A 16,151-nucleotide genomic window follows, 5' to 3' on the forward strand; every position below is an offset into this window, starting at 1 on the left:
ACATGGTCAGATGCCACCTGTACTCCGGTGGCTCCCCCTGCCTTGGGACACAGTCCAGACCCCGTGGTCTGGCTAAAGGACCCCAGCATCCACCCCCATTACTCTCTCCTGGGATTACCTCCTCTCTCGGCTTTCTTTCCTCCTGGGTGGAAACTGTTCTAAAACATTTGACCTGCTCAACTTATTCCACTTGTCATGGCCTCTGAATTTTATTTCCTCTAAAAAGTGAACCCGAGACTTATTTTTGTTATGGAATAGTCTGATTTTTTAAAAAACAATTATTAGCTTTCCTTTTAAGCTCTATTCCTGGAGAGAATCCACCCCATGGATTCACCTGATTCTTCCAGACACCAAGGAGTGCCTGGTGCTCACGAGTGAAAATGAATGTTCAACCTACGCCTGTCTTGTGCTGGGCTTGGGCTGAGAGCTAAGACACTAAGGCAAGTGCCAGGGAATTTTCACAGATGCAGTTCTGGGGGTAGAAATGACTTATTCCAACAACCTGAAAGCCCCACAGAATTCCACATCACCTTACCTCTTACATTCCTTTTCCTTAAAATGACTTGCAAACACTAACCTATCAGTTCAGTTTAGTTGCTCAGTCAGTTCAGTTTTGTTGCTCTTTGCGACCCCATGGACTGCAGCACACCAGGCTTCTCTGTCCATCACCAACTCCCGAAGCTTGCTCAAACTCATGTCCGTCGAGTCACTGATGCCATCCAACCATCTCATCCTCTGTTGTCCCTTCCTCCTCCTGCCTTCAATCTATCCCAGCATCAGGGTCTTTTCCAATGAGTCAGTTCTTTGCACCAGGTGGCCAAAGTATTGGAGTTTCAGCTTCAGCGTCAGACCTTCCAATGAATATTCAGGACTAATTTCCTTTAGGATGGACTGGCTGGATCCCCTTGCAGTCCAAGGGATTTTCAACACCACAGTTCAAAAGCATCAATTCTTCGGTGCTCAGCTTTCTTTATAGTCCAACTCTCACATCCATATATGACTACTGGAAAAACCATAGCTTTAACTGGACGGACCTTTGTCAGCAAAGTAATGTCTCTGCTTTTTAATATGCTGTTTAGGTTGAGCATAGCTTTTCTTCTGTATTTGAAAGTGAAAGTCGCTCAGTCATGTCTGACTCTTTGCAACCCCATGGACTGTACAGTCCTTGGAATTCTCCAGGCTAGAATACTGGAGTGGGTAGCCTTTCCCTTCTCCAGGGGATCTTCCCAACCCAGGGATCGAACCCAGGTCTCCTGCATTGCAGGCAGATTCTTTACCAACTGAGCTATGAAAGAAGCCCTCTTCTATATTAGTGTATATTAATTATTAATATAGTAAAATTACAATTATAATGTATATAATATACAATTCATGTATATTAGATATACACTAATGTATATCCATTTAAAATTTTTTTCAAGTGATATAGATAGGATGATTAGAAAAACATTACATTAAGTCCATGATCCTGAGATATGCACTACTCTGATTTCAGTGTATAATGTTTTAATTCTTTTCCAGAGAGAAAGAACAGCTACCCTTACACACATACATCCTTAAAAGCCACTTTTTGAGATGCAGCTTACTTCCACTGGAAAGTGTACTAAATCTTTACAGCTTGGTGAATTTAATGTTTATGTACACCTGTATATGCACCTCCGGATGAGAATCTAGGAAATTGCCTCGTGTTCTCTCACAGTCAATTCCCCGTAGAGCCACTCTTCTGACTTCTATTTCATTGCTCTTGCCTGTTCTTCAACTTCTTAAAAACAGAATCACACAAGGGTACTCTTTTGTGTCTGGCTTACTCTGATCAACGTAGTATCTCTGCCACTCATCCTCCTTGTGTATATTAGCGGCTCATTCCGCTCTTCTGCTAGGTCACGTCTTTTGTATAAATATACCACAATGTATGCATCCATCCTCCTGTGATGGACATGTGGGGTAATCATGAATCAAAACGCTAAGCACATTCTAGCCAATTTGTTTGTCTGATACAGTCTCTTGATTCTTTTTTTTTTTTTTAAGTTTGTTTATTTGGCTGTGCCAAGTCCTAGTTGAAGCACGAGGGCTCTTCGATCTTTGCTGTGGCATGTAGATCTTCGGTTGCACCATTCAAACTGTTAGTTAAGTGGGATCTAGTTCCCAGGCGCCCTGTATTGGGAGCTCAGAATCTTGGCTGCTGGGCCCCCAAGGAAGCCCCTCTCCTAGCCTACACACTGAGTTGAGTGAGACTGCCGGGTTAAAGGAGATCAGCCCTGAAGATTCACCGGAAGGACTGAAGCTGAAGCTCCAATACTCTGGCCACCTGATGCGGAGAATCAACTCACTGGAAAAGGCCCTGATGCCAGGAAAGACTGAGGGCAGGAGGAGAAAGGGGCGACAGAGGACGAGATGGTTGGATGGCATCACCGACTCGATGGACATGAGTTTGGGTGAACTCCGGGAGAGGGTGAAGGGCAAGGAAGCCTGGCGTGCTGCAGTCCAAGGGGTCACAAAGAGTTGAACGTGACTTAGCCACTGAACAACAACAATATATAGTTAAAAGCTATGAACACAATTCTCCCATAATCTCTAAGGATTAGTAAGGCCGTGTTTTCGTTTTTCCACCTCCATTTCCAGTCCTGCCCACGCACATCACGCATTTGGTCTTGGTTATAATGACAGTGTGCCGACAACACGGGCTCTGGGCAACTTCTTTCCCTTTGTTGTTTAAAAATAACATTGTCGGTGCCTCAACAGTGTGTTCCCAGTTCTCCTGTCAAAGGGATGTTAACAGTCCATTGCCACATCACCCATGGTGTGTTCAAGGCCCTGCTACCGGCAGGTATCTGCGCTCCCTCAAACGTCACCCTCGGCCGCCTCTTTTGTTCTTTTGAATTGGGTCCTCCAGGAAAAGGTCCAGCCAGGGTAAGAATATGGGTAACATTTTTGATAAATGCAGCTGGAGGACTTTCCACAAAAGCTGGCATCGATTTTAAAGAGAACACAGAAAGGGTCTGGGAACTGGACGTGCTCTGTCTGATTCCATCTTTGTTTGTACTCACCAATGCCGGGCCACAGCGTGCATGCCAAGCCACGGTGTGGGAGGGTATGGGGCCTGGCTGATCCGGCCAAGGCCTCCAGGAACCCACACCAACAGGCCACACACAGTGCAGTGTGAGGGAGAGAGTGCCCGGTGGCTTCTTAGTCTTATTTTGTGCAACAGTTGTTAGGCTCCCATCTAAACAGCAGTATCCCGTTAGCGTGCATGCTGCAGCTGCTTTTTTTAATTAAAAAAATATTTTTACTAGTGTGCATGAATTTGATGACTCTGAATTTAGAACACTTAGAATCAGCGTGAGCCAGGTAAAAAGGTGTCCTTTTCAGGAGCAGGAAAGCACAGTAACAGTGACATAAGATATGAGTCCACATTCCCAGTTCTGCCCCCTGGACCTCAACATGCGGACCTGCTAACTGGAAGCACCACAGTGAAGCTGGCACAGCCAACAAATGCTCCCTCACTCTGTTCACCTCCGTTGAGCTTAGTTGTGATGGCTGGAGCTCCAGGAGCCATCTTGGACCACGAGACCAACTTAAGAATGGAAGGCAAAGATGACAGAAACACACACACACAAAAACCCCAAAACAAAACAGTGAAGGAGTCTGAAGCTACCAAACTCATGAAGCTGTCAGATGTGTGTGTCCATGGTAAGTCAACTCAGTCGTGTCCAACTCTGTGCTACCCTATGGACTGTAGCCCACCAGTTTCCTCTGTCCATGGGATTCTCTAGGCAAGAATACTGGAGTGAGTTGCCATGCCCTCCTCCAGGGGATCTTCCCAACCCAGGGACTGAACCTGCATCCATATGTCTCCTGCATTGGTAGGCGGGTTCTTTACCACTAGAGCCACCTGGGAAGACAGAAGCTGTCATATCAGCCCTGAACGGCATACCTGTAAATTTCTATTATGGCTTCCTTGGTGGTGCAGATGGTAAAGAATCTGCCTGCTATGCAGGAGACCCAGGTTCAATCCCTGGGTTGGGAAAATCCCCTGGAGAAAGGAATGGCAACCCATTCCAGTGTTCTTGCCTGGAGAATCCCATGGACAGAGAGGAGCCTGGTGGGCTACAGTCCATGGGGTCGCAAAGAGTCAGACATGACTGAGCAATTCACACTTCCACATTCACTTTCAGATCTCTTTTACAGGGGAAAAAATATCAAAGCTGTTATTATTCATGTCTCCACTATGACCTAAAGAATTTCATACTTAGAGAAAGTTTAATAATAAAGATGACTTCATGGCTATAGCTTATTTCCTTTTAAAACTTTCAGTTTAAAAAAACCCTTATTATTAGGAAAAAAGGATGTCTGGTTATTGCAAGCTGAAAACCATCAACTTAAGTATTCAAAACTGACAAAAACAAACTGTAACCCTCCTCTGAGACATCCTCCACAGCCTCACGCTGGGGAAACTTAAATGGTCCCCATTTAAGTTAAAAGTAAAGTAAAAAGTTTAAACCATTTAAACTTAAATGGTCCTCGCGGGACAGCGACGCGGAGCAGGGCTCGCCCTGGATCCCATGACCCAGCTCTCACCTGCACGAAGAAGTAGATGAGGCCCAGGGGCGGGATGATGACGGCAGCCATGGGCGTGGCCAGCAGGATGATGATGCAGGCGCCGATGACGTTGAACAGCGAGCCCATGAACATCTTGATGACCTGCGGGATCATCGAGTCCACTGTGTCCAGCTCCTTGGAGAAGCGGTTCACCAGGTTCCCGCTGGGTGTCCGCTCGAAGAAGCTTATGGGCGACCGGAGGACGTTATGCAGCAGGTCCAGGTGCAGGCGGCGGGAGGCAAAGATGCCCCCGATGGACACCACCATGGAGTAGCCGAACACTGTGATACCTACAAACACTCTGGCGTCAAACTCCACGGCGGAAGAGGGACCGAGCGGGGGCAGGGGCAAGGACCCATGTGACCATGTGGACAAAGCAGCCTGGACTCCCAGCTTCTAATAACAACCATAATGGTGGCTATTATTAACCCAGCACATACTATGTGCAAAACTCACCATGGCTTTTCTGTGCATCTAATCCTTTTGAGGACCCTGTACATGTTCTATTAGTACCCGTGTTACAGACATGGAAGAATACTAGAGTGGGTAGCCCCTTCTCCAGGGGAATCTTCCCAACCCAGAGATCGAACCCAGGTCTTCTGCACTGCAGGCAGATTCTTTACCAGCTGAGCCACCAGAGAAGCCCAACTGACTCCTTTGCCCTCAGGAAGAAGAGGGTGGGCTCTGACCCACACGACCCTGCTCAACGCCAGCTCTGCCATGAATAAGCTGTGTGACTTTGGGCAACTTACTGAACCCTTCTGGGCCTCAGTTTCTGCATCTCTAAAACAAAGAAAAATGAGCTCCTACCTCATGTGACTGCTGCAAAAGTAAAATAAAACACCTTAAAGTGTTTACAACAGAACCAGACACCAAGTAAATGCTGACTAAACGTTAGCTATTACTGGTAATGCTGCTGTGTCTGGGGATCTTCGCGGGAACACAGGAAAGGTATACACAGGATTTCTCAGCATCCTCCCTATTAACCTCTGAGTCCGGATCATCCTCCATTGTGGAGGCCACGCTGGGCATTGCAGGACGTTTAGCAGCATCTGGCCTCTAGATCCCAGCAGCACCTGCCCCCATGGGGAAGTTGTGACAACTCCAAGTATCTCTAGATATGACTAAACTCTAAGTATCTCTAGACATGAGGGTAGCACTGCCTGTGTTACGAACCACAAGTAGAAACTAATTCCCACCTTTGGGCAGAAGGCAAAAGTCCACAAATAGGACTTCACAGAAACTCCATCACCCTGCCAGAACGAGGGGCAGGGGTCCTTGGTCACCTTCTATTTCTCAACTTAACTCATCTATAAAATAGGCACGTTGGAGCTCCCTTCCCCTCTGTCTCCTAGAGCCACACAAAACAGAGCATTCGAGAAACATTCATTCTACAAATATCTGAGTGTCTATTATGTGATAGTTAGTGTTCACGTGTGTTTGGCTTGGTTTGTGGGTCTAACAAAACCCTGACAAGTTGGGGGACCTGATTCTATAACAAGAAATGGAAGTGGCCAAGAGCAAGTGGGGGCCTGGGGAGGCTCACCTTGTGAAATGCCCAGGGCTCCATAAACACTCAGCCGAACTTGCGTGTGCTCCTGGGTCCCATTGACGATGGGATCATCCGTCCAGAGACTGAGCCAATAGTTAGAGGCCAGGGATGTCATGTGGTTACACAGGAAAAGGAAGATGCTCAGAAAGGAGATGAAAAGTCCAATCGCCTTCATGTAGTCCCAGTACACGGAGAGCTTGACCTGAGACCCGGAGAGAAGGCAACTTACACAACACACCCACCAGCCATGCCTATCCAAGGTCAGGAGCCTCCACAGACCCTGTGCAGTCCATTGCCCCCAGCTATGCTCAAGCCTACAATCCCTTTCCCCTTAGTTACTTGGCAAAGAAATCAGCAGAAGCAAAGCCAATGTTTCAAAGCCTTCATGGAACTTCCAGTTGAGTAGTGAGACAGGCTTTCATCAAATAACTGCCCAGACAAATGTATAATCCCAGAGAAGGGCTGGAAGTGGTACATGAGTCCACGGGAATATAAAACTGGATATTCTGACTTAACCCAGGGTGGAGAGGAATCAGAGGAGGTTTTCTGTAAGGAAGGGACATCAAAGAATTAACCAGATGAAAATGAAAAAAAAAAAAAAGGCATTCCAGGCACAGGGACCAACATGTGCAAAGGCCCTGAGGTAGGAGGGAAGCAGGAGGCAAGCATAGCTGGAGCACGGTAAGGCTGGAGAACAGGGAGTGGCTGTTCAGGATTAAGTTTTACTCCAGGACTATCAGGAAGGCATTGAAGAGTCTGAAGAAAATGGGAAGACGGGACATGTTGCCTAGCAACCGTGACCAAGTGTCACATCCACTCCCCACAACCTCAGTCCTCTGAACACTCAACACCAATTCCTGCCCATTGTAACCGGCCTCCAATCGCTTGGTGATTGCTCAGCCTGTTTCCCAGCTCCACGGAGTGACAGCCGGGGGCCTCTTTCCTCCAGTGTCTCCTGCAGAGCCCCGCATGGGGCCCGTGTGATTACATGTGGTCACTCGAAGCGCAGCTGCACACCACGGATGGGTGCAGGGCGCTCTGGGCCAGCCTGACACCCAACCTGCTTGGCGTGGATTCAGCAAATTCCATGTGTCTTTCCCTGTGTGTGAGATCCCTGTCACATCAGGCTTTTCATGACGGTGGACTCCTCATAAATGGGATCAGTGCCCTGATAAAAGGGATCCCTCACCCTTCTGCCATATGAGGACACTGCGAGAGGATGGCCATTTATGAACCAGGGAGCTCTCTCACCAGACACTGAATCTGCTGCCGCCATGCTCCTGGACTTGCCAACATCCAGAATTATGAGCAATAAATGTATGCTGTTTCTGAGCCACCTGTACCATGGTCTTCTGTTACAGCAGCCCAAAGGAACTAAGACAGGTATTAAAAACAAAGCCCCAGCTGAGACCTTCTCACTGATGAACAGGCACACCTCAGACACCTGGAGGCTTGGTTCCAGACTACTGCGATAAATCGAGTATCCTGATAAAGTGAGTCACGTGAATTTTCTGGTTTCCTAGTGCATATAAAAGCTATATTTATGCTATACTGAAGTCTACTAAGTGTGCAGTAGCCCTATGACTAGAAACCCAATGCATACACCTTAGTTAAAAAATACTTGGTTGCTAAAAAGTGCTAATCATAATTTGGGCCTTCAGTGAGTTGTAGTAGTAACATCAAAGATCACAAGTATTATAATGTTAACAGTATAACAATAACAAATGTAACATTTTATATAATAACAAACTATAATAATGATAAAGTTTGAAATATTCCAAGAACTACCAAAATGTGGCCCAGAGACCCAACATGAGCAAATGCTGCTGCAAAGATGGCACTGATGTCCAACACAAGATTGCCATACACCTTCAATTTGCGAAAAACACAGCATTTGTGAAGTGCAACAAAGCCAAGTGCCATAAAACAAGATCTGCCCGTAATCAGGGCAAAAACAGAAAATGAAAAGAAGTGAAAAACGATCTTTTCCAATGACACAATTAATGTTCTTCAGGGCTGCGTCTGTGATGACTCGATACCAACCACACAGAGCTGACCCCTGTGAGGCTGGAGCCTGGATTCAAGGTTTCATGTCATCTGCGGCTACCAAGGCCCCAGCTGCTCAAAGGAGACAGCGGTCAGGAAGGCAGAGACTACAGATGCCAACCCTGGAGTCTGAGTGTTGGGTTCACATCCCAGCTCTGTTTCTCACCAGCCGTGACATGTGGCAAGTCACCGTGGCCCTCCACCCTGGTTTCCAGCGCTTAAAAGAGTACCTTTCAAGCCTCCTGGGAAGGAAGACGTAAGCCACGATGACCAGAGCACCCAACCCAGGGCCCAGCCCCCGAAGACGCACAGCGACCTGACCGCCGTCCTCACCTGCCCCGTCTGAGCCTTGTCCGCCTCCACGAGCTTCCAGGTCTCCTCCGTGGGCCCGGGCTTCTGAGGCTCAGCGGTGCTGCTGTGATGCCGGCTCACATCCCCGCTGTAGGAGGAGGAGCTGCTGAGCTGCCTGGGGAAGCAAGGCACACGAGTGTCCCCCAGATGAAGGCCCTGGGCAGGATTGGTGCCCCCACGCCCTAAGCACCAGGCATCGTTCACACTCCTGATTATGTAGAGGAGACCCAGGGAGGGGAGGGGTCTGGCCCCAGGGTCCCATGGGAGAACTATTCCTTTAGGCAGATTTTATCCAAAAAGCATCTCCCCTCCACCCTGACCCCGTGCTCATCAGCTTTATGCAGACCATGACAGATCATCACCCAGACAGCTTTCCTCCCTGGGGAGGTGTGTGCTTGCGGGATGACGTGAGGTGTGCGTGTTCATATGTGCCTGCGTGTGCTCACGGCTCAGATCCACATGAGCAAAGGGATGGGGCACGACTTCCACCTTGTGGTCAGCTCTACTGCCTTCTTGGTTTGTCTGCCCCAATGCAGTGAGCATGGAGGTGGGAGAGGCCCAGGGGGCTGGGGATGGAGGGGTCCTCCAGGATGCGGCCAGTTAGGGACTGAGGAACTGTGTCCTGCCAGCAGCCTCATGCATTTGGAAGCAGATCCTTCCCCAGACGAGCCTTCAGCTGAGACCCCAGCCCGGATGATGCCTTGGTTACAGCTTTTGAGAGACCCTGAGCAGAGGAGCCAGCTAAGCTGTGCCCAGACACCCCGGCCCATAGGAACTGAGATGATAAACCACAAGGCTTGTGATCACTTGTTACGCAGCAATAGAAAAATGAATACCCAGTGTGCCGTTTCTGCTCGGTCCACCCATGGTGTGCTACTGCGAGCGTCCCGTGGTCACCTGCTCCGACCTCCCAGGACTGCCTGCAGGCGCCTGCCCTATCTCGGCTACTTCTTACCTTATGCTGGCCGCCTGCACAGACCAGAGCAGAGCCCCCTCAGCCCCCGCATGCTCCAGGCAAGGCACTGTTACGAGTGGTTCACACACACGCACGTGCCGAGCTCACACCCTTACTGTTGCCCCAGCAGAGAAGGAAGTGTGCCGTGTATGACACACAGCTGGGCCCAGGAGGGGACTGCGGGCAGGGTTCTGAGGGGCACAGATGCTCATGCTAATTTTCTTCTCAGCCCATGTCTGTGAAATCCCCCCACCACAAAAGAAGCAACCCCAGGCAGCTCCAGCTCACCCAAATAATAACTAAGCAGCATTTACTTAGCACCGAAGGCAGGAGGCACCGTTGTAAGTGCTCACATGCCATATCACAGAGGCCTTCCTACAACCCTACACGGCAGGGGCACCAAAGACCCTGTTCAACAATGGAGGAAACCAAGGCACAGACATGTCAATGCCACTCCTCCAAATACCTCATGATCTGACCAAAAGCAACCTTCTTTAAAGCACCAAAGCATAAAACTTAGGCGCAGGCGCACTGGCTCAGAGGCTGAACTCGGGTTCAAATACTCAAGCTTGGCTTCTCTCTGGCTGTATGACCTGTGGACAGCTCTCAGTCTGCCCACCTGTAAAATGGGAAGATGAGAGAAACTACCTCCAGGTTTATGGACTATACAGGACTTCGCACTGCGCCTGGCTCCTAATGGCACATAAAACGCAGCTGCTATTTTACTGTGACTATTTTGAATTGGCTGCCTTATAGCCTCAACATTCTTATAGCCTCAACATTCCAGGTCCCAAGAGTGACTTGAGCAAAGAGCCACGCCATGTAGGGAGCTTGAGTGTCAGAAGTGCAGATGGATGGTTAAATCCAACCATGAGGCCTGTGTGAGCCATGCCCCCTGGCAGGAGCACAACGAGGCTTCCCCTTTGGGCCTCTGCTCTCTGAGAAGTGAGGTTCCGCCAGGATTCGGGGCCGGGGGGGCGGTGGGAAGCAGAAGCTAAAGGCCTTTTTTTGGCAGTGAGCCTTGCTGCGGACACCCCATTCCTCCTCCCTCCCCGCTGGCAGCGGGAGACACGTGGTGCCGGGAGAATCCACAGGGTCCCCCGGCCTGCTCCGCCTCACCTCTGCATTTGCTTCCCTGCAGTGTCCGTCACCAGCATGCCGTTCTCCATCTGTTTCACCTCCTTCCCTGGACCGCCGACACCTGCCACGCCTGGCAGAAAGGAGGGGGCAGATGGTGATTTCAAGGGCTGGATACCAACACCTGTCACCGTGTGGCGAGATGGCAGACAACCTGGCTGCCAGGAAGCTCAGGAAGCAAGACCTGCTTTGCAGCGGCCATAGACAGGCTTTCCGGCTGGCCAGCTCTCTCGGGGACAGGGATGGTGTTTTGCAAACATCTCAAGAGCCCTGAGCAAGTGCCCTGTGCCAGCAGTGACCAGTAAAATCCAATTCTGCTGATGATCTCTTGGCTGTGTGCAGCCTGGCTCATGGGGTCAGGACACAAATGAATCACACAGGGGAAAGGACACACTCTTCTGATCCCCAAGCATCCCAGGCAGGGGTGAAACCCCAAATAAATAACCACCTCTGTGGACAAGGGCATCAGACACTGGAGTCCCAGGCGCCCCCAGCCAAGAGGCTAACCCATTGGTTGCAGGATCAAGAGGAGGTCCTGAAGACCGGGGTGAGGCGTTACCTGGGACTGCTGGGGCAGTGGCTGTTCTCGCAGTAATACGGAGCTACTTCAACAACTGATACAGGCACCATGGGCACACCAGCCGGATATCTGCTCCAATCCCAGGAAGTACCCGCCCAGCATTAACACTGATCCCTGTCACCTCAGCGACAGGGGCTGACAGGTATTCAGTGTCAGCCGCTGTGCTCTGCTGAAATACATCATCTCCTTTAATCTTGCGGCAAGTCGGGGATGTGTGTATTACCGCCCACTCTGCACTGACGCCCTCACTCTGCACTGACACCCTCACTCTTTGGTGCCGGGAGACAGAGAGCAGGAGAGAGAACGTAGCGTGGGACTCCGAAGGGCCGACCCCGGAAGAGGATGCAGGAGAGAAGTCACGAAAGGGTATGGATACACAGCCGGCAGTGAACCTGCGAACACGCTGATGTGACGTGAATTACCGCAGAATCCAGAAAGACTGACTCTCTCAGGCAACAGCCACGGGAAGCGACAGAGGATGGCAAGGAAACAGGGCTGATGGGGGAGCCCTGAGCCGGTGATTCTCAATCTTGGCCATGCGTGAATCATCTGGGGATGCCCTGGGGCCGGCCCTGGTCCCCGCACTGACTCTGCCAGGGAGGCCGACCCCACGCTGCGAGCAGTCAGGGGGCTGGGACGCGTGGGAAGTGCTCGCTCACCTCCTAGCTGTGTGAACTGGGGAAGCAATGAACCTCTCTGAGCCTCACTTTCCACATCTGCAGAATGGGAGGAACAGCAGCACCAGCCCCCATGAGTGGGAGGAAGAGCTGACGCGGCGCTCGGGGAATGGAAGACGAGGCTGTGGTGCTTGCCATTATCTGCGTTTTTAAACCTGTCCCACAGATAATTCTGGGGCACATCCACGACTGAGAATCACCGCTTTAAACGTTTCCTCTAAAATCAGCATTTTTTTTTAAGTTGGGAAAAAATAAAAACTCAAACAAATGAAAAAGCAGAGTGATAACAGGCAGGACTTCCCATGCAGCGGCCTGCAGACAGCACAAACACACACATGCACAGCACCGGGGCCCAAGCCTGACCTTGCCTGTCTCCCGCTGTGCAGGGCAGGGGTGCTTTACAACACTCCCAGAGACCCCCATCTTGCAGCAGGTACTTCAGAGCCCCCTGTCCTGCCCGGCTGTCCAGGCGCCCTCTGGAAACCTCAGCCTTCCCTCCCCCTCCAGCTTCACATGCAGTGGAGGTCCCCACAGTGGCCTCCATGGTGGCCTCTTCATCAAAACCCTATTAGCCCACTGGCGATACACCAACTGAAACAGCTAGAAAACCCTGGTCTGCAAGGGAGGGACCGTGAGTCCCAGGAGGAGAATGGGACTCTGTGCGCTACATCGTCCTGTTCTTTGCAGGGGATTTGCCCCCTTCCCCAGTCTCCCAGACCTGTCTCCCAGGATGCCCAGGCTTCCCAGCCAAGGGGGAACCTGCCCAAGGTTGGCCCATCAGGACCCCCTCCCCCAGAGGACTTTGAGTGGTGGCCCCACAAGGACCAAAGATCTGTACAACTGCTCTGCCCCAAAGGAGTCTCCCGTCCAGAGCTCCCAATGCCCGAGTCTCGATCGTCCACTTTTGCCTGTGATTTCTATCTGCCTTTGATTTCCTTTTGCTACTTGGAACCTTTCTGGTAAACACCCTTAAGTGGCCAAAATCAGCTTCAATCGCTGTCAAAACTGGCCTTGGTGTGAACCCCCAGCCACACACTGTTGGCTCTGGAAGGCAGGAGGCATGGGTCTGCTCTGGGGCCAGTTCACGCCTTTCTGTCACTAGAGGAAGACTGGGCAGCCTTTCCTGCTCAAGTTCTTCTAGAAGACATGCCACCTCTGGGCACCCCTGGCACCTGCAGCTACTCCATGAGGGGCTCATCACCCTCTGCTTCGGTCTTAATCATGCCCAGGAGGTGTGGGTAGGATCTTAATAACCAAACTGTTACCATGCATCTTCCACCTACTGGATGCTGGGCATTTCACAACCAGGATCTCTTTCAAGGCTCGCTGGCTGTGGTCATCTGACCTGCGACACAGTACAGCTTAGCCAAGGTCACTCAGTTGACCAGTTAAGAGATGGGGAGATTCGATCTGTATCCCCAAGCGACAACCACAAAGCTAGTACATAGTAGGTGCCCAATAAATACAGGGTGAATGATGGAAAGGGATGGAAATGCGGACGTTCAAGGGCCCCTCCCCAGGCATGCAGCAGCAGGACAAGTCATGTGCAGCCTCATGCTGCAGGCACAGCCAACTCCAACCCGCTGCCACTGACCTTCCTCCTCATCCACCACGTTGGTGCCTAGGAATTCACAAGACCCAAGAAAGTGTTAAGAACCAAGGCAAAAGAACCCTCCCCGTGAGACCCCCGTTTAAATGTCCAGAGAGGGTGGATGAATGTTTTTCCTTAAAGGTGAGGGGCAAGGACAGCTAAGGGACCTGTTGCATTTGTGCCTCGGTTTCCCCGTCCCACACGATCTGGGTGTATCCCTGACAAGCACACTACTGCCTGGGGCCAGCTCCCTTCTCCAAAAGCTGTAAGTGTTCAAACATAAGGAAAGCTAGAAAAATGCAGACTGACCTTCTGTCTTCACACCTGTTTTCCGGGCAGCAGAGGGAGAGAGAGAGAGAAAGTATTACAGTGTGAAGGGCAGGCGTGCCAGCCAGGAGGTGGCATAGGCCCCTCGACAGTCCACAGTCTTTGCTTCTTCAAGGGCACGAGCACCTTGCTCTGAGCCAGTTCCACGTGCAAAGAAGGGGGAAGGGGAAGTGACTCGGCTCAGATACTATCAACCTTCCCAGGCTAGGTCAGGGACCCATCTCAGGGTCCTTCCAACTCCCCAGGCTCGCCTCCCTCACACATTTACCACCATGATGCCCTTGATTATTTAGCCTTTGTCTCCCCCATCAGATGGTGAGCTCTTGAGAGAGCACTCCGAGGTCTTGTCTACCACTCTGTTCCCAGCACTTTGTGCATCTGATGGCCATGTGGGGTTGCACAGGATGTGAACTGCACAATCCATGGGGCACCATTCCATGTGGTAGCTCAAGGACCAGATGTCCCCGTGGCACACAGCAGAGAAGCAGATGGACAGATTAACAAATGAATGGCCACATGAACAAGCAGAGATGACCTTCCAGCGCCGGAAGAGGCACCGCATCAGACACAGTGATGCCATGTCGTAGCCCAAACCCACAAAGCTGGTTTCAAAACCAGCCTGAGAGAAATGTATAAAATCAGCTCACAGTTGTTCCCAATCTGGGGTACATACACAGCTGTGTTACTGTCCAACCATTACACAGGACATGCTTTAAATAATAAAGATGTAACTCATTCATTCACTTAATTTAACACATTTCCTCAGTATCTATGATGTGCCAGGCACTGTTCTCAGGCTTGGGGACACAGAGGTGACCAAAAGCCCTCACAGAGCTTGGATTCCAAGGGAGAGAAAGAGATAATAAAGTAGTAGATCCAGAATTTACCGTGAGGCAGTGTTACAGAGAAACACTTTCTGCTACAGAGAAACAGAAACACTTTCTGCTACAGAGAAACAAAAAGCCAGGTAAGGAGAAAATATGAATGATGCGGGGGTGGGGGAGTAGGGAGAGGGAGGATCATGTAAAATAATTCAGAAGCAAAGACATAAGATTTATAACCCAATGGCTCTCCCTTGAGGGCTTCCGAGCGCCAGGGACGGGGCTGTGATGCTGGTAACCAGGCACCTCCCGGCCTTTGAACCACACAAGCGCTGCCTGGGCCGTGTGTTCAGCCCGCCGCTCATCCTCAAGGCTGGCACCTTGCAGGCTAACTGTTTATTCTCAAGAAGGTTCTGGAACTCTGCCGGGGCAAGAGCCAGCAGGCAAGCTTCCCCCTTGAGGGAAGAATTCAAGTCACTGCTTTACAGTCAATGCCTGGTTTTTGACCAAAAACGGAATCGACCGGCTACATCACCCAGCCCGAGCCTCCCACATCAGCCCTGCAAGTTCTTCAGACTCAAAAGGGGAAGAAACACGGACACCAAGGACAGAGGGGAGGAATGTGCTGTCTGTCTGTCAGGCTCTCCAGCTGCTGTTCAGTGAGTACGACGGACTTCTGCAGCAAGGGGAGGCACCTGGGACCTAGTGTTAAGAAAAGAAACAAAAAAGAGGGACAGGAAAACTGGCGACAAAAACGCACCCTAGGAAAAAGGTCCTAAATGAGGAAGACAGGTGGGAAACAGGCCAAATGCCAGGGCAGCTCCCCTCGTGGCAGTGGGAGAGCTGAAGGATGTTCTTTTTGCTGGTTCCTGGAGCTTTTCTACCATTTGCCATGGTCTACAGGTAACACATATTGATTTTATAATCAGGTTAAAAAAAGTTCAGCCAAAATCTGGAAAAGGGGGGAAAAACACTGAGCGACAAGGTTGAGAGAATAAGACTGGAATAAGGTTTCGAAAAGCGGTCACGTCACTGGAGTCAAGGCCTTTCTCCCAAGATAACAAGGGAAGAGCCTGGGCAGAGAGAAGTCAAAGCAGAGTGGCTTCCACACCCTTGGCACCACTGACATCGTCGGGGGTGATTCTCTGCTCCTGGGGGGTGGCAGGGGGCAGGGCGGAGGGGGCTGCCCCGTGTATGGCAGAGTGTTTAGCAGCATCCTTGGGCTCTCCTGATAAGATGCCAGGGGTGCCCCCCTCCCTCGTTATGACAACCAAACACATCTGCAGACATTGTCATGTGTCCCCGAGAGACACAAATGTTGTTTGAAAACTGCCAATCTAGCTTTTAGGTTCCTAATAAAGTCACCAGAGTAAATAAAATTATTCTATACCTTCCAGGTACAAAGGTTAATGAACCACTTTGTCAATCTCTTTGCCAACAAATAAAAAGTCTCCTAGAAACAGGATAAGGCATATTCCCAGGGAGGAAGCCAGTTGCCCCCAACGCCCCCCAACC

General features: G+C 50.5%; 1 protein-coding gene across 6 annotated transcripts in view; it reads right to left on the reverse strand.

Annotated features, from left to right (window-relative positions):
* ABCC1 (ATP binding cassette subfamily C member 1 (ABCC1 blood group)) overlaps nt 1–16,151 on the reverse strand; it is a 149,966-nt gene that overhangs the window by 11,986 nt on the left and 121,829 nt on the right. For 3 of the 6 annotated variants that reach the window (XM_088832899.1, XM_088832901.1, XM_055409558.2), the window contains 6 exons: nt 13,798–13,812; nt 13,492–13,518; nt 10,623–10,713; nt 8,531–8,663; nt 6,146–6,353; nt 4,579–4,889 (listed from right to left, as the gene is read on the reverse strand). In XM_088832899.1, coding sequence (XP_088689025.1) covers nt 4,579–4,889; nt 6,146–6,353; nt 8,531–8,663; nt 10,623–10,713; nt 13,492–13,518; nt 13,798–13,812 — 785 coding nt within the window. The remainder of the gene's footprint in view (nt 1–4,578; nt 4,890–6,145; nt 6,354–8,530; nt 8,664–10,622; nt 10,714–13,491; nt 13,519–13,797; nt 13,813–16,151) is intronic. The other 3 variants (XM_088832900.1, XM_055409557.2, XM_055409555.2) reach the window with 2 other exon arrangements.

The sequence above is a fragment of the Moschus berezovskii genome, chromosome 27 (assembly GCF_049115385.1).
Source record: "Moschus berezovskii isolate FMDL1 chromosome 27, NW_MosBer_1.0, whole genome shotgun sequence".
Taxonomy (NCBI): domain Eukaryota; kingdom Metazoa; phylum Chordata; class Mammalia; order Artiodactyla; family Moschidae; genus Moschus; species Moschus berezovskii.